This window comes from Acomys russatus, chromosome 31 (genome assembly GCF_903995435.1).
Source record: "Acomys russatus chromosome 31, mAcoRus1.1, whole genome shotgun sequence".
In the NCBI taxonomy this organism is placed as follows: Eukaryota; Metazoa; Chordata; class Mammalia; order Rodentia; family Muridae; genus Acomys; species Acomys russatus.
The window spans coordinates 18,496,161-18,524,026 of NC_067167.1; the positions used below are offsets into that span (position 1 = coordinate 18,496,161).

General features: G+C 43.4%; 2 protein-coding genes across 2 annotated transcripts in view; one reads left to right on the plus strand and one right to left on the minus strand.

Moving 5' to 3' along the window:
- Window positions 1–27,866, minus strand: part of Mrpl42 (mitochondrial ribosomal protein L42) — a 52,465-nt gene that overhangs the window by 23,371 nt on the left and 1,228 nt on the right. The window lies entirely within an intron of this gene.
- Window positions 4,428–27,756, plus strand: Ube2n (ubiquitin conjugating enzyme E2 N). The gene is made up of 4 exons (XM_051139900.1): window positions 4,428–4,626; window positions 25,528–25,774; window positions 25,962–26,102; window positions 27,091–27,756. The coding sequence occupies exons 1-4, from the start codon at window positions 4,597–4,599 to the stop codon at window positions 27,129–27,131; spliced, it is 459 nt and encodes a 152-aa protein (XP_050995857.1). The 5' UTR covers window positions 4,428–4,596; the 3' UTR covers window positions 27,132–27,756.

Genomic DNA, 27,866 nt, shown 5'->3' on the forward strand with positions numbered 1-27,866 from the left:
TTACAGGCACCGGCTGCCTCACTAGCATCTAGCTTTCTTCTTATGGGAGTGTTGGAGATTTCACCTCAGGTCCCCTTGCTTTCACAGCAAGTGCTCTTACCCACTGAGCCATCTCCGCAAACCCTCTAAGGGAAGCCGTTTGCTCAGTGTGTGTCCTCAGAGAGAACCCTGGGACTCCAGTCTTATTAGTTATTTATTTTTTTATTTTTTTTGTTTTTTGAGACAGGGTTTCTCTGTGTAGCCTTGGTTGTCCTGGACTCACTTTGTAGACCAGGCTGGCCTTGAACTCACAGCGATCTGCCTGCCTCTACCTCCTGTGTGCTGGGATTAAAGGCTTGCGCCACCACCGCTCAGCTCTCCAGTCTTATTTTATTGCTTCTCTGGCACCACAGGTAAGTAGTTTCTTCTGTTCCATGTTGCTCCCATGATCCTCTTTCTCCAGAGTGCCGTCCTCCCCCCCACCCCCCCCCCCAGCCAATGGCAGAAAAACAGGCCACAGACTGAAACCTGCTCTTCTCCTCCTCTTCTTTTTCTCTTTTGAGATAGGGTCTTGCTATGTACATACTGACTCTGCCATCCAGGTTGCCTGGTGTTCAAGACAATCTGCCTGTCTCTCCCTCCTATTTTGGAATTACTTGTGAACACCGCCACAGGTGGCCATCTCCCCTCTTTTTATATGTCAGACATTTTGCAGTAGAAGCTGAGAGCTAACACGAGAGTACAAAATTCCCTTCTTACGTCGGTGTTCTCTAAATGACCTGCTCCTTTTCCCTGAAGGAATGGCTCAGTAGGTCTTACAGTTGCTATGTTTCATTCCTAGTTTGTGGCCATAAATAGTGTTATTTTTTTTTTACTGGTTTTGATTTTTTTGAGACAGGGTCTTATGCATCCCAGGCTGGCCTCCGAATCAGAATGTAGCTGAGGATGACCTTTGACCTTCATTAAAAATATCACTCGTTAACTAATAATGTATTGTGGGTATTAGTCACTGTTCTGTTGTTTTGAGTAGGCACCATGGCCAAAGCAACTTGTAAAAGAAAGCTATTACTTGGGTGGCTTGCTTACAATTTCACAGGAATAGTCCACTTCTATTATGTCACTAAGTATGGCAACAGGCAGGCAGGCAGGCAGGCAGGCAGGGTGTTAGCAGTAGCTGAGAGCTTACTTCTGATCCACACATTGAGGCAGAGGGAGAGAGAGAGAGAGAGAGAGAGAGAGAGAGAGAGAGAGAGAGAGAGAGAGAGAGAGAGAAATCCAGATTGGGTTTGGTGAGGGCTTTTGAAAGTGACACACATCCTCCAACAAAGCCACACCTCCTGGTCCCACATCCTCCAACAAGGCCACAACTCCTGGTCCTTCTTAAGTGGTCCACCAACTGGGAACCAGACATTCAAATATATGAGCCTACCCAGGCCAGTCTCATTCAAAACACCACTGTGTGTGTGTGTGTGTGTGTGTGCACTGTGTGTGAAATAGAGGCCAAAAGACAACCTTTTGTTTTTGCTTTGCTTTGCTTTGCGACTGAGTCCCTCTATGCGTTGTCCCTGGCTAGCCTAGAACTCACCATATAAACCTGACTGGCCTGGAACTCACAGAGATCCATCTGCCTCTGTGTCTCATCCAGAACAAAACATTTTTTCCCCGTATCTTTACCAGGTTTTCTGAGTTTTCCTTAATGCATATTCTCTCCTTTCTCATAGTCATGGGCTACTTCATAACCTATAAACTCATCATTGAGGACAGTGGACTCTCAACTTGTGAGGTGTAACCACTTTGGGGATGACTGAACAACACAACTCTTTCCCAGGGGTGGCCTAAGACCATTGGAAAACACAAGATACTTACATGGCAGCTCATAACAGTAGCGCAATTACAGCTATGAAGCAGCAGCAAATCATTTAGGAGGGCTGTGCTGGGAGCCTTTGTTAGGTAATTGTAGGCTTCAAACCTGGGACAAACGGCTGAGGTGCCTATTTAACATATCAAAAAGGGGCTGGCTGCCTGGTTCTCTCAGCATCCCCAAGTCCCTGCCTGTCACAGGGCCCTCCTGCTGGGCATACCCCAGGGCCTCCTACCCTCAACTTCTCCATCTCAGGGGCTGAGCTGCCCTTCCCCGTTTAATCCAACCATTTTGGTTACATGGTTCTTTCAGTCTACTCTGTTTTGGGCTTCCTGGTGGCTTCACCTGGCTCTCCTCTCTTCCCTCTCCTTTCCCCTCCCCCTCCCCCTCTCCCTACATGGCCCAACTCAGTCTAGTCATGTCCCCTCTGGACTCTCCCAGATGTCCCTGCTATTAAATCTGAAATATGCGCCACACAACACACATAAGATTTGTTGTAGAATGCGAGGGGGGTGCCCCAGGGGAAGAGACAGACAGACACAGGCAGAGAGTAAGAGAGCAAGAGAGAGACAGGTTTGCCCAGGCAAGGGCACACCACACACTTGGTGGTAGGCAGCCTGTCATGATGTCAGAGGTTGCTAAGTAACTAGAGTCAGGTATGCTAACACCTGCCTCTGGCTAGTTTTCAGAACAGGGTTTCTCTGACTAGCCCTGGCTGTACTAGAACTCACTTTGTAGACCAGGCTGGCCTCAAACTCACAGAGATGCGCCTGCCTCTGCCTCCCTGAGTGCTGGGATTACAGGCATGGGCCACTGCACCTGGCTAAAATGGACTCACTCTGTAGACCAAGCTGGTCTTGAATTCACAGAGATCCGCCTGCCTCTGCCTCCCTGAGTGCTGGGATTAAAGGCATGCGCCACCACCTCTGGCTGGCTATCTCCTTTGTATCTACAATAAACTTTCTCCCCCACCATAAATATCTAGGACCGGTCATGTCCCCCCCTCCCCTTTTTCCCCATTCAGGGGAGGCCTGTGTTTTGGCAGACCTGCCCCAGAAAGCAGACGCACTGTTTTGCTATAACCTTAGAAAATGTTAACCCTTATCTAAACAGCAGTCTCATGGACAGGGCTGGAGAAATGGCTCTGCAGTTAAGGGCACTCGTGGCTCTGGGTGAGAACACACAATGGTAACTCACAACCATTCTTAATTCCAATCCCAGTAGATCTGACCCCTGAAGGCACCAGACTTGTTAGTAGCATCAACTTGACAGAATCTAGTAACACCTAGAAGGCCTTCTGGGCACGCCTATGGGGGTTGTCTTGATTTAATTGATGTCTGAATACCCATATTGTGGGCTGTATAAATGAAGCAAGCAGAGCAGGAGCAAGCAAGGTTCATCACTCCCTGGTCCTGATATCAGATTCGATGTGACTGTCCTCCTGTGACCGACTATAACCTGTAGTTTCTCCCCTTTAAATCACCTTCGTGGGCATATTTTATCACAGCCACAGGAAAAGAAGTGAAAACACCCAGCAATCTCTTTTGGGACACCTCCACTTTTGAGGCCCTCATTCCACACGTAATCCAACTTCTTTGGGGATTATCGAGTTCTCTGATCCTCTAACTGAATCGTTTTAGTTAGCAAGTTAAGTCTCGATTGCCAGGCTCAGTTCTAAGTGTTGGCACAGGTCTAGCTATAATCGCAGCACTCCAAGGGCAGAGGCAGGAGAATCGGGAGTTCCAAGCCAGCTCAAAGGGTACAGTATAGAGAGTTCCAGGACAGAATGGGTTATATAGTGAGTCTTTTCTCAGAATAAAATAACCCCAAGGATAAAAATCCTGCTGGATCCAGGCATTTAAGGAGCCGTTCCTTTTGCCTCCTTCCTTGTTACAAACCTTCTTTTGTGGGGGATGTCAGAGAGCGCCCCTCCCTCCTTTTTTTTTTTTTTTTTAATTTTATTTTTCGAGACAGGGTTTCTCTGTAGCCTTGACTGTCCTGGACTTGCTCTGTAGACCAGGCTGGCCTCGAACTCACAGCGATCCGCCTGCCTCTGCCTCCCGAGTGCTGGGATTAAAGGCGTGCGCCACCACACCCGGCCCTCCCTCCTTTTTTTAATGTCATATTTAACCATTTATAATTCTTTGTCATGGCCTTGGTAACTAGTAAGATTCCCAGTTAGAAGCTTCGCCATCGACTTCCGGTGTGCTCAGTCACTGAGAAGCAGCGCGCGATAGCCAGGTGCGCCGCGAACAGCTGCAGCGTCAGCCCGAGGCGCGCAATGCGGGCCTGTTGAATGAACAAACAGAACGAGTGAATGAATGGGCTACGTCGGGGGGAGGCGTGCCTTTGTTACGTCGCCCACCGGCGCAGGCGTGGTCGCACGTACCCCCACGCTCGTGGACGCCCGCCGCCCAGTCTCGCTCAGATTCAGCCGCAGGAGAAGCAGCTCGGCACCGCCTCCCCCGCCCTCCTCCCCTCCCCTCCCAAGTCCCTGCCCCGCCGCGGAGCGTCACTTCCGCCACCCCCTGGTTGGGGTTGGGGCGGGGAGCGCGGGGGAGGGGGCCACCAGGTCGGAGGGAAGGCCGCCCGAAGCCCGCGCCTAAGCAGGGACTACATTTCCCAAGGGGCTTCGGCAGAGGCAGCGGCGGCGGGCGCGGCGACGTCCCCCGGAAGTGGAGCCCGGGACTTCCACTCGTGCGTGAGGCGAGCGGAGCCGGAGACAAGAGCAGAGGCCGAACTCGGGATCTGACAAGATGGCCGGGCTGCCCCGCAGGATCATCAAGGTAAACCGCCCAGACGGGCTTCGGGCCTCGGTCTGTGCTCCCCTTCCGCCCGCGCGCCGGGCCGCGCGGCCATCTGCTTCCCTCCGCAGCTGCTGAGAGAGGCCCGAGGTGGCACCGCGGAAAAAGGTCTGGCCTCCGAGGCGAGGCCACAAGTCGGGCGCTGAGGAGGGGGCGCCGAGGACACTTCCGGCCGCCTCTGAACGCCGGACACTCGGGGGATGGGGGGGCGGGTGTCCCGGAGGGCGGGGAGGCCGCGCGGCACGGGGAAGGCCTGGCGGCTGCCCGGTTAAAGGGCGGGGCTGCGGGCTTCGGCGGTCTGGCGCGGGACCGGCGCGGGCCTCCGCGGTGTGTGTGTCTCTTCCACCCACCGCGGGGCGGGGAGTCGCGGCGGTGGCCTGGGCTTTGGGGCGCGGGGTTGGGGGACCCGAGCCGGCCGCTCTTCCTCGGATCTCCCTTCTGGTCCCCCGGCGGGAACGCGCGCGGGGCTGCGGCAGGGCAGTCCCGGGGTGCAGAATGAATGAACCGACACCGGGAGCCGGGCGGGGCCGAGCGTCTCTGCCGCCGAGCGCACATGTCCGTCCCGGCTGCCCGCACTTGGCGACGGCGTGGCCCTCGGCTCCCGCTCGCCCTGCCTTCCGCGTTCGCTTCCCTGTGTTCCTGCCGGTTATCACTGCGAAGTGATTTTTTTTTTTTTTTTTAAACTCTGCTTGGCAAACTCTTTAGAGACTGTTTCCTGTTCCGAGGCGCTAGTTTAACCCAAGGCTGCTGGGGGTGGGGGGGGCTCAGTTATGGGGGAATAACCTATGAAATAGTTTGACTCCGATTTTTATGCGCCTAAATCTTAATCGGCCCTGAGGCTTTTTGGGAATACTGTGTTTTGATACATATGGAACCATGGGGGGTGGGGAAACTCGTTATCTTGGTTTTCTAAAGTCTTTACATAACACCACAGTCTTCAGACACGATAGGTATTACAAACTAAATCTTGAATTTTTTTTTTTTTTTTTGGACATCTGTTTGTTTTTATGGAGGAAATTGGTTTTAAAATATACACTGTTCAGTACGCCAGCGAAGTGCCCAAATTGAAGCATCATTTTGCTTGCTGTAAACTACTGAACATGGATTTATAGCAGTGTTCACTCTCGTAAAGTTTTAGGTGAGATTTGTGCTAAGTAAATGGGGCTCTTTGAAGGCTGTGATACACTGTGTAGGACCCTCGGGCCGTCACAAATGTGTGTGAGCTTGGGGTGTCATTGACAGAAGGGTGCTTGAGTTAGAGCGGCAAGACCCTTTGTAAGATACAAGTTCCTAGGAAGGAAGAATAAATTGTCAGCCCTGGAGTCCTAATACGAACGTGTATTGCTGTATTATGAGTCTCGTATTCTTCCTAAGTAGGTTTTAATTGTTAGGTCGTGCATTGGAATGTCCTGACTGAGTTTAGCTCTGATACAGATACATGGCCATTAGTGATCGTGTTAGGATTCCATTTGAAAAATGATTGATTCCTACCACAGACCATCGGGTTTTTGTTTTTGTTTTGTTTTGCTTTTTTCCAGACAGGGTTTCACTGTAAAGCCTCGACTGTTTTGGCTTGCTTTATAGACCAGACTGGCCTGGAGCTCACAGCGATTCACCTGCCTCTACAGTTTTTTTGTTTTTGTTTTGTTTTCTGTGTAGCCTTGGCTGTCCTGGACTCGGTTTGTAGACTGGGCTGGCCTCGTACTCACAGAGATCCTCCTGCCTCTGCCTCCCTGAGTGCTGGGACTAACGGATTGTGCTACCTTGCCCGGTAGAATTTTTATTTATTGTTACTTTGGTTATCTAAACATAGCACAGATTGATCTCTAAAGTGCTCAGTAAACTTAAACAGTTGATGTAATTTTTCATTTTGCTTAATTTTGAAGATTGATATTCTTGGGTGGGAAAAAATTCTGTGGTGTATTGGTTATCAGGTTACATGAGCTACTTTATTCCATTTGCTGCGCAATGCTTAAGTATACCTTCAGTGTTGCCATTTTGCTATTTTAAAGCAAGATAGTGGTAAACTCATGTTGTAATATATAATTGTTAAAGTACTTTATTATATTTATTTAATTTTAATTTACTTTAGTACTTTTAGCATTAAAGGACCATTTCCCCCAATTACTAGGGGAGATTAAGAGATTAGATTTTTATTTATTTTTATTTATTTTTATTTTTTTTGGTTTTTTTTTTTTTTTTTTTTTTTTTTGATACAGGGTTTCTCTGTGTAGTGTGTAGCCTTGACTGTCCTGGACTCACTTTGTAGACCAGGCTGGTTTCGAACTCACAGTGATCCAGCTGCCTCTGCCTCCCGAGGGCTGGGATTAAAGGTGTGCACCACCATGCCCGGCCCGAGATTAGATTTTTAAAGATCTGTTTTTGTATTATCAGTAAAGTTTTGTGGGTTTTTTTTTTTTTTTTGTCTTTTAGTGTTGGGGATTGAGTTGAAATTAGGTAGGGCTTTATACATGCTGTGCAAATGCTTTACCACTGAGCAACATCCCAAGCAGAAAACATACATTTACATTAAAATTTATTTTATTATTATTTTTTAATTTAAATTTTTATTATTAATTTATTCTTGTTACATCTCAATGTTTATCCCATCCCTTGTATCCTCCCATTCTTTCCTCCCTCCCATTTTCCTCTTATTCCTCTCCCCTATGACTGTTCCTGAGGGGGATCACCTCCCCCTGTATATGCTCATAGGGTATCAAGTCTCTTCTTGGTAACCTGCTGTCCTTCCTCTGAGTGCCACCAGGTCTCCCCCTCCAGGGGACATGGTCAAATGTGAGGCACCAGAGTACGTGAGAAAGTCATATCCCACTCTCCACTCAAGTGTGGAGACTGTTCTGACCGTTGGCTAGATCTGGGTAGGGGTTTAAAGTTTACCGCCTGTATTGTCCTTGGCTGGTGCCTTAGTTTGAGTGGACCCCATTAAAATTTATTTTGAAAAGTAACTTTAGGGCTGGAGATGTAGCTAGGGTAGAGCCCTGCCGAGTTCTGTCCTTAACACTGTACATAAACCAATCATGGTGTTATTTTATTTACGTATTTATTGTTTTTTGAGACAGCCTTCTCTGTAGCCCTGTGCTGGAACTCAGAGACCACCCATCTTTGCCTCTCTGGGACCGAAGGTGTATATACCACCACACCCATCTCAGTCATAGTGTTACATACTTATAATGCCTGTGTGAGAGAGGCAGGAGGGTTTGGAAGTTAATCATCCTTGGCTGGTTAGGGGGTTGAGGCCAGCTTAGGAGTGGGAGACCTTGTTTCAAACGGTTACTATGTGACTAGAACATTGAGTAGTGGTAGCTTAGGCCATAGAGACATACTTTCTTGTGTTGGATTATTGTTTTATTTCTTGGTAGCCTTTGCTTTCAAAAGATGAGGTTTACTATTGATTATATTAACACAACTTTAAAAAAAAAAGATTTATTTATTATGCATACAGTGCTCTGCCTGAATGTACATCTGCAGGCCAGAAGAGGGCATCAGATTACATTAGAGATGGTTGTGAGCCACTGTGTGGTTGCTGGGAATTGAACTCATGACCTCTGGAAGAGCAGTCAGTGCTCTTAACCTCTGAGCCATCTTTCCAGCCCTACAACTTTATTTTCTATGAGACAAGTCCTCACTGTGTAGCTATGTTGGCCTCAAACTCCCTGCATTTGCCTCTGAGTTCTGGGATTAAAGCTGTACCATCCGTACCTGCCAGTATTACTATTACTGTGTCACAAAGACTAAAAGTGATTTAGACACTTTGGTTTGGGCAGTTATTAAAATGGTGCTTTCTACCTCATGATGGTCATTATTTGTGCACTCCTAAAGCCATTTGTTCCTTGATGAAATTTTGTTAACTAGATACATTTCACAGCCTAGTGGCTGATTGAGCTGACTTTCCTATGGTCTTAAAACTGGAAATGTGGCCTTCCTGACGGTTATTTGGAAATGACATAAGGTATGTACAAATACCTTGATAATGATAAAGTGCAAGATGACACCCACCCCCCTTTTGTTTTAGACTTGTGCTTTCTCACTGTGTAACCTTTGTTGGCCTCAAAGTGGTCTGCCTGCCTCTGCCTCCTGACTGTTGTTATTAAAGGTTCATGCCTCCGTACCCAGATGACATGACACTTTTGAGTTGCTGCTTACTCTTTCTTGCTTTTTGAGACAGGGTCTCTGTTAGCCTTGGTTGTCCTCTATTCACTTTGTAGACCAGGCTGGCCCTGAACTCACATAGATGCCTGCCTCTGCCTCCCAAGTGCTGGGATTAAAGATGTGCGCCATCACGCCGCGCTAGGCTCTACTTTCAGGGTTAGACACATTTTCCCATCCCAAGTCCCATCCGTGGTCAGTGCTATCATTCGTTGCCTATCGTTTGTAAGCAGCAGGTAGTGTTACTGTTAAAAACTACAGTGGTTGTCCATCTCATAAGAAAATCTACATCTTGACAGCCCCTCCTCCACCACAAAGCTCTACACATATTTGGAGTCAGTTCATCTCTTGTCTTGACTGTGGATATTCTCCTACAGTCACAGTGTTGGACAATGAGTGGTTAAGCTAATTCCAGTCATGGGGTTCACTGATGTTTGTTGGATTGTTTGTTTTGCTATTGTATTGTGTTCTTTTCTCACAAGTCCTGGCCTTCATTTTAGTTGTCTTGTTTCTATGTCCCCAAAATCCTTCTTTTCACTGTATGACACTTAACACTGCCTAAAACTGTATTTTGGCCCTGGGTGATGCTGGCATTGCTCCTTAATGCCAAGAGAATTTTTGGTATGTATATGATAGACACTGAAATATTAATTGACATGAGACTTATTTGGAAAATGTTTTGGCATTTTTTTGCTGTGGTTAGTATCATTTATTTGAATCAATGGTGTCTGAAAATAATTTTTTCCTTCTTTTTTGGACACAAGATTTTATGTAAACCAGGCTGGCCTCAGACTTCATTTGTAATTGAGGAAGAATTTGAATTTCTGATCTTCCTGCCTCCAATATGCCATTGTACCTAGTTTTATATGGTGCTAAGTATTGAACCAAGTGCTTTTATGCTAGGCAAGGACTCTGCCAACTGATCTGTCTCTAGCCATGAAACACCCTTGCTGTGTTCCTCCAAGTTCATCAAACGACAGCAAAGACTAAGACCCAACTACAACGCATAGAGAAGATAACGATTCACACATCTGCCAGTTAGCGGTCCGGGCCTCCACTACAGACAACCAGTGTTTCATGTGTGTCCTTTCAGAAAGAGCACAGTAATTCATTCACGTGTTCTGCCGCCTCTTCCCCTACTCATGCAAATACTTGATATCCTCCACCCACTTGCTTTTTATAGAGCTGCCTTGTAGGATTTTAACTAATTGCTTATTGATATCTTTTAAATTGTGCTCAAATTGTGTTATCCAATTTTTAAAAAAAGACCTATTTATTTACTTGTTATATCTACAGGGTCCTGCCTGCCTGTACACCTGCAGGCCAGAAGAGGGCACCATCATTGTAGATGGTTGTGAGCCACCGTATGGTTGCTGGGAATTGAACTCAGTCAGTGCTGTTAACCCCTGAGCCATCTCTCCAGCCCAATATTAATAGTTTTGATAGTTTTGTTTATATGGCTTTTTTGTGTATGTGTGGGTAATACTAAGTTAGATTTTTAGCTCTCCTATAAGTTCTTGCTAAGTACCCCAGCCCGGCTTTAAGCTTTCTTGCTTCAGCCTCCAGAATGCTGGAATTACAGGATGTGGACTACCACATTTGGCATTGGATTTATTTCTTAGTTTAAAGCTAACAAAAGGCAATCAAATATCCCTAATATGAGAGAATTCTCTTACCCTGTTTATCATGACAAAGAACTAGTTATTTTGGGAACAGCTAAATGTAGTTCAGCATTAAGTTACACTGATACCTGATCTTAAAATTTTTAATTGGTGGTGCATGTTTTTGATCCCATTCCTTAGAGGGCAGAAGCATGAGGATCTCTTAAGTTTGAGGCCAGCCTGGTCTAGGAAGAGACCAGAGCTACACAGAGAAACCATGTCTCAAAAACAAAAACAAAACAAAACGAAGCAAAAGAGCTCAAATTGGCAGGTTTATGTTTTTATCCACTCAGCTATCTCTAGTCCTATTTGATTGTTTTTGAGACTAGGGTGGTCTTGAACTTGACATCATGCAACAGCTTTCAGAGTGTTGGGATCACAGGCATACACTCAAAGTGACAATCTTTTGTCTTTTTTTTTTTTTTTTGGTTTTTTGAAACAGGGTTTTCTCTGTGTAGCCTTGGCCATCTTGGACTCGATCCGCCTGCCTCTGCCTCCTGAGTGCTGGGATTAAAGGCGTGCGCCACCACGCCCGGCTCTGTCTTTTTAAAAAATTAGTCACAGACAATAAAATCGTCTAATAAAATAGCTGACTTACTCAAGGAGTTGACAAATTTGATTAAAACCAGCAAGCTAAAGGGGAGGGATGTAGCTCACTTGATATAGAATGCTTGCCTAGTGTGTAGAAGCCCTGGGTTTGATGGCCCATGGGATGGCAGGCAGAAGCAGGAAGCTCTAGAATGTCAAGGTATTCTTTCCCTTGGCTGTCCTGGACTCACCGCCTTTGCCTCCCCAGTGCTGGGATTATAGGTGTGGACCACAGCACCCTGCTGTTACTTTGTTTTCTTTCCTTTAAAAAAAAGTGTGTGTGTGTGTGTGTGTTTTGCCTGCATGCCTGTAGGTGCACCATGCTTGTTCCTGGTGTCTGGAGGTCAGAAGAGGATGAAGTATAGTTAGGGACAGTTGTAAGTTGCCATGTGGGTACTGGGAACCAAACCTGGGTCCTCTGCGCAAACAGCAGGTGTTCATAATCACTGAGCCATCTCTCCAGGCCCTGTTTTCTTGCTTGTATCAGAACTCTTTACTGTTTAGTCACAGGCTTTGCCTAGTGTAGTATTGAAGTTTGTTGTAGGTTTGTTTGTTCAAGTTCCCTGAATTCAGAGAAGTTGGGTTTTTTGAGAATGAATTAGAAAGCAGTTACCATCACCACACCACTTGATAGTTCCTGTCTTCCCTTTGTCTCCCTTCCTTCCCTGGGAGCTGAAGTCTTGCTGTGTGGCTGGCTTCTCAAGCCAACAGTCTTCCTGTCTCAGCACTCCTTAAAGCTAGGATTCATTACAGCCATGTGATACCAAGTCTGGCTCTTTCTTACTAGGAAGAGATATTAAAGGTGTCATTACATCACACTGAAACCATTTTATGTTAACTTTAAACAAAACTAAAAGGAGATTCAGATTGGGAGCGATTTGTACCCAACTTTGATTTGGAGAGAATAAGAAAATGTACCTTTCTTATACAGCTTTCTTCCTCTTGCAAATATAATTTTGGTGTTTGCTTAGGTAAACTTTTCCAGTTAAAAACAGTGATTTATAGCTGTAAAACTTGACATTTCTAGCCCTTGACTGTAGTCTAATTTATAACTCTCTCCCCCCAAAAGCCTTATGTTATTTTATGGTGTTGAAATAAGCTAGGACCTCATATATGTAAGTGTTCTATTGCTGAATGTATACCCCACCCCCACATGGCCTCATTCTTTTTTTTTTTTTTTTTTAACTTTTTGAGACAGGGTCTGGACTAAAATTGCCCAGGCTAGCCTTGAATTTGTGGTGATACTGCTTCAGTATTCAGCCAGCTTGCTCCACTAGGTCCAGCTGTTTTTGTTATTTTGTTTTTAAGCTTGACCTAGAACTTGCCCTATAGAATGACCTTTAATTTTTCATCTTCCTGCCTCCACTTCTATACGTTGGTGTTAGAGGAGTACACATTCACACTTTCACTCGAAAGTTCTTTCCTTTTAGAAGTTACTTGTCAATACATTACTAAAGATCTAGTTCTTGTACCAACTGTTATACACTAAAAATACAATAGAAAAAATCATCCTTTTTTTTTGCTAGTCCAGTCTCTAGTATGTAGGTAAAATATTGCCTTCTCATTGAACATTGAAGGAAAAACCTAATTGCTTCATTGGGTTTTGTTTGTTTTTCAAGACAGGGTTTCTTTTTGGTTTTTCGAGACAGGGTTTCTCTGTGTAGCCTTGGCTGTCCTGGACTCACTTTGTAAGCCAGGCTGGCCTTGAACTCACATTGATCCACCTGCCTCTGCCTTTCGAGTGCTGGGATTAAAGGCATGTGCTACCAAGCCTGGCTGAGACGGCTTTTTGAGACAGGCTGTCCTGGACTCACTTTGTAGACTGGCCTCAAACGTACAGAGAGCCACCTGTATCTGCCTCCCTGAGTGCTAACACCACTAATTCTACAAGAAATGTTTTCATAACTTGTGAAAGAAATGATCTACATACATATATGTTTTGCTCTGGGAGTGCTCATGTATGTAGCTTAGTTGGTGAAATGCTTGCCTAGCCTGCACAAGGCCATGGATTCAACAGTACCTCATATCCTGGGTGTGGTGGTGTACACATGTAGTCTCAGCACTGAGGAATTAGAGAAGTTCAAGGTAATCCTTGACTATATAGTGAGTTCCAGACTTGTGACTGCCTGAACAAAACACAGACCAAACTGGGTTAGGTTCACCTCATTTCCTGACTTTTGTCTCCACTTAAAATTCCGGTACATTTCATCCAACTTTTACACAGAAAGACTTAATTTTCTGGCATGCCCCCTGAAGTGTGTATCAGCACTGCTAGTGTTGCTTTCCTTTATTAGTTTCAGTATTAGTTGTCTGAGACCAGTAGTTCTTCCACATTGTGGTGTTTTGTTTATTTGTTTTTTGGTTTTTCTTTTCTTCTTCTTTTTTTTTTTTTTTTTTTTGGTTTTTCGAGACAAGGTTTCTCTGTGTAGCTTTGGCCATCCTGGACTCACTTTGTAGACCAGGCTGGCCTCGAACTCACAGCGATCCGCCTGCCTCTGCCTCCTGAGTGCTGGGATTAAAGGCGTGCGCCACCACGCCCGGCTTTGTTTTTTGGTTTTTCAAGCCAGGGTTTCTCTGTGTAGCCTTGGCTATCTTGGACTCATTTTGTAGACCAGGCTGGCCTCATACTCATAGCTACATTACGTGCTCCATGTGCCCTGCTTTTTTTTTTTTTTTTTTTTATTCTTATGTGTCTAGTGTATATTGGTATATGCACATGAATTCAGAACCTGTGGAGCCCAGAGGCGTTGGATTCCTTAGAAGCTAAAATAGCCACTGACATGGATGCTGGGAGCTACACTTGGATCTGGAAGAGCAGCACTGGATCCTAACCATCTAGCTACCAGCCCCTTATTGCCTGAAACCCCAGAGCTCTAAGGTTTGGCTGTTTACCAAATAGTTTAAGATCTTAAGGATTCTTTTTGTGGTTTTAGGGTAAATGCTGTTAACATAGGCATTTTGTTCAGTCCTTTCAAAGGTTTCTCCAGATTCTGCAAACCTAATGTTTGTATTGAAGGTTTAAGGAGACGGACCAGTACAGCAAATGGCCATACTCTGCCCACTGCTTCTTGGTGTACTTTCTTTCTTTGTCCTGCTTTCCTCTTGGGCTGCTCCATTGCCCAAGTTCTGAACAGGATACCTGTTCAAACAATGGAGTATGTCCCTGTATTAAACAAGTGCTCTTACCAAATTAATCCACTTCCTGTTTTCAGTGAGCCAGGATATACATAATATTCTCTTTTGAGATAGCTTTAAGTTATGTATTCATTTTAATCTATAATTTGTGAGTTTCTTTTTTAAACTAGTGTATCCCAGATTCTTTCCAAACTAAATTCTTTTTTTTTTTTTAATTTATTTTATTTTCATTTTAGTTTATGTGCATTGGTGTGAGGGTGTCAGATCTTGGAGTTACAGGCAGTTGTGAGCTGCCATGTGGGTGCTGGGAATTGAACCTGGGTCTTTGGGAAGGGCAGGCAGTGCTCTTAACCACTGAGCCATCTCTCCAGCCCCCTCAAACTAAATTCTTGCCTGAGCTTCTCAGGTTTTTGAGAGGGTAATACCACCACATTAGCTACTATTTGACTGTTTTTGTTTGAGATAGGATCTCAGCTCATACCATGCTTGAACTGGAGGCTGAAAGGCTAGCTTTGAAACTCTGATCCTTCTGCCTCGAACTTCAAAGTGCTGGAATAACAGGTATGTGCTACCAGGCCTGGCGTACAGTTTGAGTTCCGAGAAATGGGTATAGTCATGAAAACACATTCCCTCACAGGATTGTAGTGTTTCAGAGTGTGATTCACTGTACAGAGTAAATACCTTGCTTTAGTGCTGACATTACATACACTCAGTCTCTTTTTCCTAGAGGCTTTGCTGTGTTCACTATGTTTTAGGATATACTTGAGCGTTAGAAGATGGGGGGGGGGTTTTAATCCCACTGGCTGTGTATAGGAGTAAAATTTCTCCTTTAAATGTTAGCATTGCTGGTTTTTCTGTCTTTTTAAAAAGTCTAAATGTTGTTAATTGCTGTTGTTTTTATTGGGGGGGTCACAATGGGGTCAAATATCCTGCAACAAGTTGGCACGGTAATGAGACTATTTCACTTTCAAAACAAGAATACTCAATAGAAGAGTAACTCATTAAAAGATGTCTTCCATCTCTGTTTTAGCCAGGTAAATCACCTTAAGAAAACCTTGTAGAGGGGCTTTAGAGGTGGCTCAGGTTAAGGGCACTGACTGCTCTTCCAGAGGTCCTGTGTTCAATTCCCAGCAACCACATGGTGGCTCCCAACCACCTGTAATGTGATCTATTCCCTATTCTGGCCTGCAGGTGTAAATGCAGGCAGGACACTGTATAAATAATAAATGAATAAATAAATCTTAAAGAAAGAAAGAAAACCTTGTAGAATGCTTGCCTAGCATGCACAAGACCCTGGGTTTGAATGCCAGCATTTATTTGTATTTATGTAAATCAATTATTCTTTTTCATTTATTTAACTTATTTATTGGTCTTTTGACTAATGTTGGGTCTCTGTGTAGCCCTAGCTGTCGGAATTCACTCTGTAGACCAGGCTGACCTCGAACTCAAAAGAGATCCGTCTGGTTCTGCGTCCTGAATGCTGGGATTAAAGACTTGTGCCATTGTTACCCAGCTAAATTAGTTATTCTAAGGGTAATTTTTTTTCCCCTAAGGGTAATTTTTTAAAAATGGTTTTGTGACTCATACTGGTAGCATGAAGTGAATTCTACATTTATATTTTAAATTTTTTTACATTTATTTTATTTTTGTTGTATGTATCTGTGTGTGAGTGTACAGGTGCTATAGTGTGCATATGGAGGGCAGAAAACAGCTTTTGAGAGTCATTTCTCTCCTGCCCTTGTGGGTTCAGGGAATTGAAGTTAGGTCCTCAAGCTTAGTTTAGTGGCAAGGACCTTTTATCCACTGAGCAGTCTTACTGCCTATTTCCTTTTAATTATTTATTTTTTAGTTTATTTATATTTTAGTTATATTTATTACTTTTTAAAGTTATTTATATTTTACATGCATTTGTGCTTTGCATGTATGTCTTTGTGAGGGTGTCAGATTCAGGTGTTAAAGACAGTTGCCAGCTGCCATGTGGGTGCTGGGATTTGAACCCGGGTCCTAGAAAGAGCAGTCAGTAAGTACCCTTATCTGTTGAACCATCCAGCCCCATACCTCCTATTTTTTAAAATTTGTAAATTAATTAATTTTTATGTGTGTATGAACACAGGTATGTGTGTACAATGGTATGCATGTGGAAGCCAGAAGAAAACTTTTGGGAATTGGTCCTTCCTCTTGAGTTTTGGGGATCTAGCTTAGGTCATCAGGCCTACCTGGCAGTGCTTTTACATGTCATCTCACTGGCCAATACATTTTTTGTTTTGTTTTTAAATATGCTATTGAATTATTTTAGGGTTGTTTGTTGGTTTTGGTTTTGGTTTTTGAAACAGGGTTTCTCCTTGAGTGCTGGGATTACAGGGTAGTGCCATTGTGCCAGATTATTTTAGAGTTTTTGTTTGTATTAGGCTATCAAGATGAATTAATTGAGTGACACGATACTGTTACATTTTAGTGGGTGTGGTGTGGTGTATGCCCTGTGCACCTGTGGAAGTCAAAAGACAGCTTGTGGGAATCACTTATATCTCCATGTGGGAGGGCTGTAGGAGTAGAATTCAGACTGTCAAGCTTGGTGCTTTTACCAGTTAAACCACTTTACTCGCCCCACCTTTGCTTCCTTTTTCTTAGAGTTAGGATTTCACTTAGGTGCTGAGGCTGGCCTCATTCACCACCCTCCTGCCTTAGCTTCTAGGGTGGTTGGAGTAGAGCCGATAGCACCATGCTCCAAATCTTGTTCCTTGAGCAGTTTAATTTTACATTCTTTCACTTAATATTTATTGTAATGTTGTGTGAATGCAGGATCCTGTGGGGGTTAGAAGAGGGCATCAGACCCTAGGAACTGGAGTTAAAGACGGTTGTGATCTACCATGTAGATACTGGGATCCAAACCTGAGTTCTCTTAAGAGAACAGTTGAGCCATCCCTCTAGTCCTTCAAATTCTTAAAACCAAACTACTAAACAGCAAAACTGTTGAGGATGTACTAACAATGATATTTGTAGAAGCAACAGGCCTACCTCAAGTATCACTCCTCAAGGAGCTGTGCCATCTTGTTTTTGAGACAGGGAACTGGGCATTGTAATAGGCTGAGAGAGCCCTGGAACCTGGCGTGTCTTTGTCTCTCCAGCACTAGATTTAAAACGCATGCCTGGCTTTTGCCCAGTGTGGGGTATCGAAATCAAATCACTTTACTGCCATAGCTGTCGCCAGGTCCTAAGTTCTGCAATATGCTAAACAGTCAACACCGAGGCCATGCTCACTGTTGAGATTGAGGAAACCCTTGCACTTAGCAGACACCAGAAGAAGGATCGATCCAAGTTTCAGACCAGCTAAGGCCACAAAGTGAGACAGCTTAAAAATTAAGGAGGGTGGAGGAAGGAAGGAGCTGAGGTGGGGGATGGAAGGTAGACAGATTATCAAAGCTGCTGGAAGAGCAACAAACAAATGGAGTCTTGTGTCTTTGGCTCTTGGATTTAGTCTTTGTTAGTCCATGACCTGTAGTTACACTATAAAAGGTAGAAGGCTATTGAGCAGAAATGTATACAGTTTGTGAAAGTTGGAATAGTCTGTCCCATGGTCACCTGCTCTGCTCCCCCCCCCCCCCCCCTGCCATTTACAGCCACACTCTGGCTTCCTAAATCCTTAACTTACATTTTTGGAAGTTCTCATCTAACTCCAGTTGATTGTTTTCTTTTCCTTGTAGAGATGCTCATCTCTTCTACCAGTATAGGACTGAGATTATAAGTAGGGCCTATACTGGTTAGTGGAGACAGCACACGGTAGCTAATTGTGTCTTCTACAATTGGTCTTCTACAGAAGGTGTGCTCTGAAGTGTAGTGGTACTCAGTAGCACTTAGGGTTGCTTTTACCTAGCATTACACTTTCCAGATGGTGAAAATGTTGGCATTTGGGGAGCTAAAATACAGCTCCTGGCTTGGCCTTGTCCTCCTAATACTCCAGAGCAAAATGCTATTTTAGGGAGTGTGATGTGTGGTTATGTAGAGTAGAAGCACAAAACTTGGGGCCAGGTGTTTTTGGCTTGACTTTTGCCATTTGACCTTTTGGGAGTGGTGGTGGGGCTGGGCAGGGGAAGAATATTGTGTGGGTTCTTATGGGTTACTGATTTTACAAAGATTCTACTTCATTATAAAATAATTTACTGTATGTATCCTACTGAGTGGAAATTTTGAGTCATTTACACAATACATAGTGCTAAGTTAACTTTGACATGAACCAACTGTTTTGAAAGTCAGTGATACCCATTTACCAACAGTGGTTAGGAAAATGGCTTATTTCATGTAAAAATCAGCATGTAAAATCCATTTTCTATGAGTTAGACAATAAAATAATTAACTTTGGAACCATCAAGATGGCACAGTTAATAAAGAAGTCTGCTTTCAAGCCTGGTAACCTGAGTAGTACGGCCCCATGGACCCACATAGGAGAAAAGAACTGAGTCCTTATATTACCTCTTTTATTTGAGACAGTTTCTAGTCCTGGCTGTCTTGTAACTCCCTCTGTAGACCAGGCTGGCCTTGAACTTAGAGATTCATCTGCCTTGTGAGTGCTGACATCAAAGTTGTGAGTCACCATGCCAGGCCATGTCACCTGTTTAGTGTGATATAGTCTTTCCTTTGGGTTTTATTGCGTGTTGAGGGGAGGCACATGTAGACATCAGAGGAAATTTTATGGAAAAAGTTGGTTTTCTCCTTTCATTATGAGTTCTGGAAATCAGACTCAAGAGCAGGTCATTAGGTGTGGTGACAAGTGAACTTGCTCCTTGAGCCTTCTCATTGGCTCATGTGTTGGTTTTTTTGAGCCAGGGCTTCTCTGTGTGGCCTTGGCTGTCCTACACTTGCTTTGTAGACCAGAGATCCTCTTGCTTCTGCCTCCCTGAGTGCTGGGATTACAGGCGTGCGCCACCTCAAAATGAAAGGCAACCACAAACAAGCATCAAAACTAGATTTCATTGGTAACAAATTTCTTCCTTGTTTAGAGAATGTACTTGGGATACAATCTGAATAGTATTCTTCCCCTTGGCCAAGAGACTATTGAACAGTTCTTACAAGCCTCAGAGATGTGACAAAAGGGGAGCTTCATATCAGTAAAGTTTAACTTGTTCAAATAATATAAATAATGCTTAGTGAATTCAATGTCAGAGAACTTTCAATGTTCAGGGTAGGCCTCAGTTTCAAATATGTCCAACTAAAATTGGAATTAAATTAAGGCATCCTGGCTGTGATTTTCTCCCCATAAGATTTAATACTACATGCTACCTAGCTGATTTCAGCTCTGTAGTATGAAATTAGTACTGTTGTAAAAGTGTTTAAAACTCTGTAGAAGGTCTTTGGTAAAAGACCATAATTGACCTAATTTGCTCTCAATTCGTTCCACAAGAATTCATTCCTCCTCACTTCCAGTCTGTTAGCTTCCTTCCCTATTTTCTGTTCTTTCTTTCTTCCCCCCACCCCACCCCCACCCCCAGACAGGGTTCCTCTGTGTAAAAGCCAAGGCTGTCCTAGACTTACTATCTATTACCAGGATGGCCTCAAACTCACAGAGATCCACCTGCCACTGCCTCCCAATTTCTGGGATTAAAGGCGTGTGCCACCATGTCCAGTTCTTATTTTGTTTTCTATTGCTGTAATGAACACCATGACCAAAGGACTTGAGGAAAAAGACATATATGGCTTGCATGTTACTGCCCATCAGGGGATGCCAAGGAAGAAACTGAAGCAGAGACAAGGAGGAGGATTGCTTACTTAGTTGCTTCCCATCACTTGCTTTCTCATATAAAACAGGACCACCTGCCTCTGGTGGTGTTTAACTGCCTTCCCCAAAGTGAGCTGGGCTTTCCCAAGAAAATGTCCCTACAGACTTCCCAATGGGCATTCTGATGGAGGCATTTTCTCAATTGAGGTTCTTCTTCTCAGATAACTCATTTGTGTTAAGTTGACAAACTAGCCAGCATGTCCCCTTTTCACTTCTCTAATTTTAGAGACTATATTGTTGCCAAGCAACCAAGGCAGCTTTAGGTAATTTGAGCAGGAACAGCATCTATTGACTTATTAGGTATCTCAATGTTTGGGACAGTCAAAGAGCTAGCTGGTAATATGGTTAGAATTGGGCAACAGTGATTTCACTAAGTTGATGTGTACAGTATGCTCTGCATTGTGTGCACCCTTGCTTGCTGGTGCCCAGTACAGGATGTTGCTATTAGAACTCTTCCACTGTTTGTTGTCTTGGTTGTAACTACTGTTGTTCTTACTAGAATGGATTCTTTAGTTTCTTTCACTCTTTTTTTTTTTCCTTTCACTGTCTTTTTAAAAAATACTTATTTTTTATGCATACAGTGCTCTGCCTGCACACCAGAAGAGGGCATTAGATCACATTATAGATGGTTGCGAGCCACCATATGGTTGCTGGGGATTGAACTCAGGACCTCTGGAAGAACAGAAAGTGCTCTTAACCTCTGAGCCATCTCTCCAGCCCTTTCACTCACTGTCTCTTTTGTTTTTTGAAACAGGGTTTCTCTGTGTAGCCTTGGCTGTCCTGGAGCTTTCTTTTTAGATTAGGCTAGCCTTGAACTCACAGCAATAGAGCTGCCTGCCTCTGCCTCCCCAAATGGTGGTATTAAAGGAGTGCACCACCCCACCCAGCTAAGAATACAATCAATGTCGGCCCCCCCCCCCCCCCCGTACATCTCCCCTTTGGGTCAAGGTCTCATGTAGCCAAGAATGGGTGCTCAGATTACAGGCCTGTGCTACAATGCCCAGGTTATTTGGTGCTGGATACCAAAGGTTTCCTGCAAGTTGGGCAGACAATGTCAGCTCCACTCTGTATGTAGAACAGACTTTACCTTTTATTTAAGGGAAGCATCTTTGTTACCTCCTTTTAAAAGACTTATTTTTATCATTTACTATATATGCACATCTGAGTGCATGCCTCTGGGTACCCACGAAGTTCAGAAGAGGGAATTGCATCCCTGTAAATAGAGTTACAGATGGTTGTGAGCCACCTGGTATGGGTGCTGGTACTCAAACTCTACAAGGTCAGCAAGGAGACAACTCTCCAGCCCTGGGGGAAATGTGGCTTCTCTTTGGCACTTACAAATTGCAGGCAGCACTGCTGTTACACTTTGGTGCTATACAAAATGAGGGTTATTTGACCACACTTTCTTTGTCAGTCAGGTACCTGGGACTGGTAGTACATGGCCACTAAGTGGTGTTTTGTGTTGTTGTTTTTTGGATCTGCTGGACAAAGGATAACTGATTTTATTTATTTATTTATTTTTTTGGTTGGTTGGTTGGGTTTTTTGTTTTGTTTTGTTTTGTTTCTCTGTGTAGCCTTGGCTGTCTTGGACTCGCTTTGTAGACCAGGCTGACCTCTGCCTCTGCCTCTTGAGTGCTGGAATTAAAGGCGTGAACCACTGCGCCCGGCAACTGTGAGATTTTATCATGCTATATATAGATGAAAAGGTGTGTGTGCCTGTGTGTAGGTTTCCTGCTGAAGGGATGGAAAAGTGTGCAGTTCAAAACTCATAAATCAAAGCCAGGAGTAGTGCTTTGATCCTAGCACTCTAGTGACAAGAGGTGGGTCAATCTCTGTTTGAGGCCAGCCTGGTCTACATAATGAGTTCCAGGTCATCCTGAGTTACATGCTGAGACCTTACCTAAAAACAAAAAACCAACAACAGACAAACAAAAACCTTATACATCTTTTACTTATGAACAATTTCATATACTATTTTAGAAATTATTACTTGTTTTATTTGAGTGTGAGGGAGAGGGGTGGGAGGACAGAGAACAAGAGCAACTGTACCATGGCAGCTGTATGGAGGTCAGAGAGCTTCAGTGATTAAAAACCTCTGGTTGTCAGGGGAGTGTGGCAAGCTTTACCTGTTGTGCCATCTCACTGGTCTGTCTACTAATATTTTTTGATTGAGGTTGACCAAGGATAATAGCAGCTCTGGGTAGACAGAGTGTGTGCAAGAGAAAAGTACCATAATTGCATGAACTATAGAGTGAGCTTGCAGAGTAACCGTTAAATAAGTGAAGCAGAGGAATTACTTAAAGAAACTACTTTACTTTACTGTCTTTTTTTTTTTTTTTTTTTTTTTAAATAAAAAGCAAGTACTTCACAGTTAACCATGTCTGATAGTAGCAAGAAAGTTTATTTCCTCCTGGTATTTCCTTTTTTACTTCTGTGGGTAAGGATTTCAAGCACTGGTGTCCGGCTTTTTTTTTTAAAATTCTTGCAGTTGGTGCTTAGTTTGGGAAATGAACAGTGTTTCATCAGATAATTATGTATCTGTTTATTGTGTCAAATTTATAGTGACCCAAGAGGGGATATTTTATACATCCAGTGAAGTCTTATGGTTGGTAAGGTCACAGTGCTTTATACACACTTTTTGTTTTTTGAAACAGGGTCTTGTTGTGTAGCTGGCTTGGAGCTCAGTATGTAGCCCAAGCCACCCCTTGCCTTAGCTACCCAAGTGCCAAGACTACAAGCATATACCACACACCCCACTGCCACACACCCCACTGCCACATGCTTTGGGAAGAGTGCCTAACTAAGGTGTGTAAACTGATGGGAAGAGTGTGAGTGTGGCATCTAAGAATGCAGAGTGATTTTTGAGCTATTTTGGGATCTGATCTTGAAGGTACTTTTGGTGCGTTGTTAGAGCTTAAAATAGTTGCTACTATGTATAATCGGTGTGGGAAGGGGGTAACTTAGATTCTTAGACCCTTCCCCTTTCCAGCCTCCCTTTTCATGGAAACTTGGGATAAAACAAAGTTGAGGAAAGGCCAAAATGGAAGAAAATTTGCTGTGTAGTTATTTTTCTTCACTCCTCTGTCCTCTGCTAATCCTCCCATCCCACCCCCCTTTACAATAAAGGCTAGTTAAATGTTCTCTATGGGAACAGCGTAGTCTCTGAAATGGAAGTATGTCTAGTAGGTTGAGGAACTGTAAAGAGGTTAAATGGGCTTGAACAAAGGTGGGGGTGGAGGACAGCTGAAGGTGAATTGGAAAAGAGGACAGAGCACAGGAGTGAATTGCAAGACTTTGACTTAAATATATGTGGAAGGTAAATCTAGCAAGGTCAAGATTGGATGCTAGGGAGAGTGCCAGGAGGTTGTTTTAGTCAGCTAGTTAGAGCTGGGGGAGACTTGACCACGGGGGCAGGAGTGGTGAGCAGCAGCATACTCAGGGTAGACTTCTGGATCCTTTTTGTCTTTGCTGGGAGTCCAGCCCAGCTGCACACATGCTCTTGCTCCTGACCTTTACTCCAGTAAGCTGTGGAAGATTTTCAAACATTTTTTTAAAAAATCAGGTTAGGTATATAACCTACAGGAGAAGATGGATTAACTGATATGGGGGAAATGAAGAAGATCAGAAAGTTAAGTTTGGGTTAAGTTAAATTGAGCTGCCGTGTTTGTCCATTTTCTTTCATTGTACTAAAATATTAAAGCTGGGTACTTAGAAAGAAAAGATGTTTTAGAGACTGAATGTGCAAGATCAGGCAGCTCAATCCTTTTGCTTCTGGTGAGGACCTTTTCGGCTGTATTACAACATGGCAGAAAAGCTGAAAGGGAAACGCATGAGCAGAAGACACCAAACTTTACTTTAAAAGGAAAAAAAAAAAAGGATTATTTATACAGTATTCTTCCTCCGTGTGTGCCTGCGCGCCAGAACAGGGTACCAGATGTTATTATGGATGGTTGTAAGTCACCATGTGTGTGCTGGGAATTGAACTCATACCTTGGGATGAACAGCCAGTGCTCTTAACCTCTGAGCCATCTATCCAGCCAGAATAGCTTCACTTTTAAACAATCTGTCAGCAGAGGCAGCGTTGTTAGATCAGGTCTTGTTTCCTCCTCTTATTAGGAGAAATTAAAAAAATTTGTATATTTAAGGAGAGATGTTGGAGATGTTTTTGGGGGAGGTGAGGAGAGATCTGCATTCAAGGGGAAGGGTGGCTGTGGTAGAGTGCTCTGGTACTTTAGAATAACTGGTGAGAAGCCCAGCAGTATATGCGCACAGAGGCGAGTACATGTGCAGATGCCATCGTGGAACCTTAAAGATGCTTGCTTTCCCATGAAATAGGAAGCAGAGCATCAGTCAAAAGCAGGGGTGAAGGTGGATATGTGGGCTTTCAAGAGAGTCATGGAAAATGGAATGTGATGTAAGCATTGGGGGAACTGTCAGTTTTAGAAGCTGATTAGCATGGGCCAGTTGGGCCAGTGTACCCTCCCTTTCATTCTCCATCCCTATATCTCTTGCCATGTGTAGGTAGTGCCCTAGAGATGATCTTGTCTCTTTTCCTCTTCCAAAGGCAGTTCTGCTTCCTTCTGCCTAAGTGCTGGGATCCAAGGGTGTACTGCTGCTACCACACTAGTGTCCCAGACTTGTTCTTATCTTCAGTACTTCTGTACTATAGGTAGCTCTCTGTGTCCATGGTTCCACCAGATGGAGATGGAAAGACCTTTGGTAGCAAAGTGTATCTTTATTGAGCATTGAAAGAATTTTATCATTGTTGCCTAATTTGTGTATTGCTACTTAGCATTCGCAGTGTATGTATTAAACCACAAGTCATCTAGAGATAGATGGTTTGAAATACACAGGAAGATTTTTGTAGTTTAAATACAAATGCTAAGCTGTTTTAAGTAAGAGACTTGAACATTCAGAGATTTTGATATCCTTGGGGATGCTAGTCCTTGTCTGCCCCTGGCTAAAAGAATGACCAAATTTTTTAGAAAGGAAGAGTTTAGTGGTTTGGTTTTTGAGTTTAGAACAAGTTGCTTTACTTGTTGCAGCAATCTTGGTGTCATTTTTCTTTCCTTTTATGTGAATATAAATAAAATCAATTTTATTTTTTAATCAATTTTATTAATCTAATCTAATCTAGATATCTAACAGTTATATTCAGCTGGTTGTGGTTGTACAAACAGCCTTTTTAGGGGTGGCAACAACACGGATATGACAGGGTGGCTGTCCTGGAACTTATTATGTAGACCAGGCTGGACACAAACTCAGAGATCCATCTGCCTCTGGTAGGATTAAAAGCATGTGCCACCACCATGCCTGGCATAAACAGTCTTTTTAGCATTTATTGCTTTATTGGTGCGATAGTTTGTGTGCACCTGCCTGCCCTGTATTATGGTATGGTTCAGAGGTCAAAGAAACATTCTTTTCTTTGAATTTCTATTTTATGAGCTAAATTATATATCACTGGCAGATTCTCTTATGTCTAATTCTAAAAGATGAACTTAGTCATTTTGTGTTGATGCTAGTGATGGCATTTGTTTCACAAATGTCTTTGTTTTTCTGTTGTAGGAAACCCAGCGTTTGCTGGCAGAACCAGTTCCTGGCATTAAAGCAGAACCAGATGAGAGCAACGCACGTTATTTTCATGTGGTCATTGCTGGCCCCCAGGATTCCCCCTTTGAGGGAGGGACTTTTAAACTTGAACTATTCCTTCCAGAAGAATACCCAATGGCAGCACCTAAAGTACGTTTCATGACCAAAATTTATCATCCTAATGTAGACAAGTTGGGAAGAATATGTTTAGATATTTTGAAAGGTAAGTGCTTGTCATCCTGTGGTTTTATTAATGTGTCCTTTCTGTCTTAAGCACTCCATTTTTAGAATGTACATATTGTAATCTCACCTTATGCTAAGACCACCAGAATGTGTGGGAGGGCAGTACAACAGTTCTGGGCCTGTTTTCCATGCTTTATCATATCATACTGGGCCTGTTACCTTCATAGATAAGTGGTCCCCAGCACTGCAGATCCGCACAGTTCTGCTATCAATCCAGGCTTTGTTAAGTGCTCCTAACCCAGATGATCCATTAGCAAACGATGTAGCCGAGCAGTGGAAGACCAACGAAGCCCAAGCCATAGAAACAGGTATTTCATACTTATTCTCTTCTACCTGCTTCTACTCTTCAAAGTAGGTCTGTTAGCATTTAATGTTTTTGTTTGTTTGTTTGTTTTTTCAGTTCAAATTGTTTTGTTTGTTTGTTTGGTTTTCGAGACAGAGTTTCTCTGTGTAATAGCCCTGTCTGTCCTGGACTCACTTTTGTAGATCAGGGTGGCTTTGAGCTCACAGAGATCAGCCTGCTTGCCTCTGCCTCTGGAGTACTGGGATTACAGGTGTGCCCAACTGCGCCCAGTTTATAAACTGAGATATAAAATAATCTGTAAAAGGAGAGCCTAGAGAGATGGCTTAGGGCTTAAGAGCACTGTCCGCTGTTTGAAAGTTCCCTAGTTCAATTCCCAGCAACCACATGGTGCCTCATGACCACCTGTAATGAGATCTGCTGCCTTCTTGTGGTGGGCAGGCACATATGTTGGCGGAATACTGTATAAATAATAAATAAATCTTTAAAAAAAAGAGCTTGCAGTGTGTTAACTACATGGATTTAATAATAATTAGTATATATTGTACAAGTAGTTTGTGAATATGCTTGAAAACTTTTAACTATTCTGAGCTGTTTTTATGGCCCATTTAAAGTACATGTCTGTTTATAGAGAGTATGGAATCAACAAACCTTTGCTACAGTTACAACAGAATTAGTAAGGAATATTATCATCTGTTCAAATATGAAAGTAATATTTTTTCCATCTGTTGAATTTTATGAAAGGTTTGAAGCTATTGTGGTCTTTAGAGCGAGGCCCTTAGAACATAAACAAAGCCCCTTTCTAATTCATTGTACTGTTTTGGTAATAAGGCATGCAAAAAACTGATCTGATCCAGTTTACGGGAGGTGATATGGATTTAGGGGGGTATATATAGCATGGCATTTCCACAAATTTTGTTTGTTGTTTATGGTGTTTGGAAAGAAATCTAATGAACTCAGTAAACTAACAATTGCGTATTTCTTTTTGTCTACAGCGAGAGCATGGACTAGGCTATATGCCATGAATAATATTTAAATCCATCAGATCAAGTGTACATCACTTCTCCTGTTCTGCCAAGACTTCTTCCCTTTTTTTTTTTTTGTTTTTTTGTTTGTTTTTGTTTGCATTTAATGGACACAGTCTTAGAAACATTACAGAATAAAGTCCCAGGCATCTTCATCTTTGGTGATTACATGCACATTAGCAAACCTATGTCTTGTCCTGATTCACTGTTGTAAAGCATGAGCAGAGGCTAGGGGTATGACCAGGTTGTTGTGAGATGCTGGAGAGCAGTGACTCTCTGCTCCGATCGTCTCCCCATCATGGTTTAGTACAAAGCACTGTGAATGAAGGTAGTTCAGGGTTAGCTGCCAGAGGTATGGGTGTCTTTATTTTATTTCTTACGGGGAAAGTAGTTTAATTTTATGGCTGCCTTTCCCCTTCCCCGTCTTAAGGGATCTAATTGCAGTGGTTAAATGCAGCTAACCAGTTTTTTTAGAGTATGCTCTCTAGCCAAGTCTAACTTTAGACGCTTCTGATGGACAAGCTTGACTATCTGAACCAAAATGGGAACATTAAATAAACATCACAGCCCTCACTAATAACATTGTGACTTTGCTGTCGAGTGTAGATGTCTGCCCTTCAATCCCCACCCCACCCCACCCCCAAAGACAAAGAAGAAGAAAAAAAGCTTGTGACCATTTTGTATGGCTTGTCTGGAAACTTCTGTAAATCTTATGTTTTAGTAAAATATTTTTTGTTATTCTACTT

Bases quoted from the DNA above. Each gene is read 5' to 3' on its own strand.
- Ube2n (XM_051139900.1), top strand. From the start codon at position 4,597: ATGGCCGGGCTGCCCCGCAGGATCATCAAG. The intron at 4,627-25,527 runs GTAAACCGCCCA...TTTCTGTTGTAG, and splicing joins TGCCCCGCAGGATCATCAAG to GAAACCCAGCGTTTGCTGGC. The intron at 25,775-25,961 runs GTAAGTGCTTGT...TTACCTTCATAG, and splicing joins ATGTTTAGATATTTTGAAAG to ATAAGTGGTCCCCAGCACTG.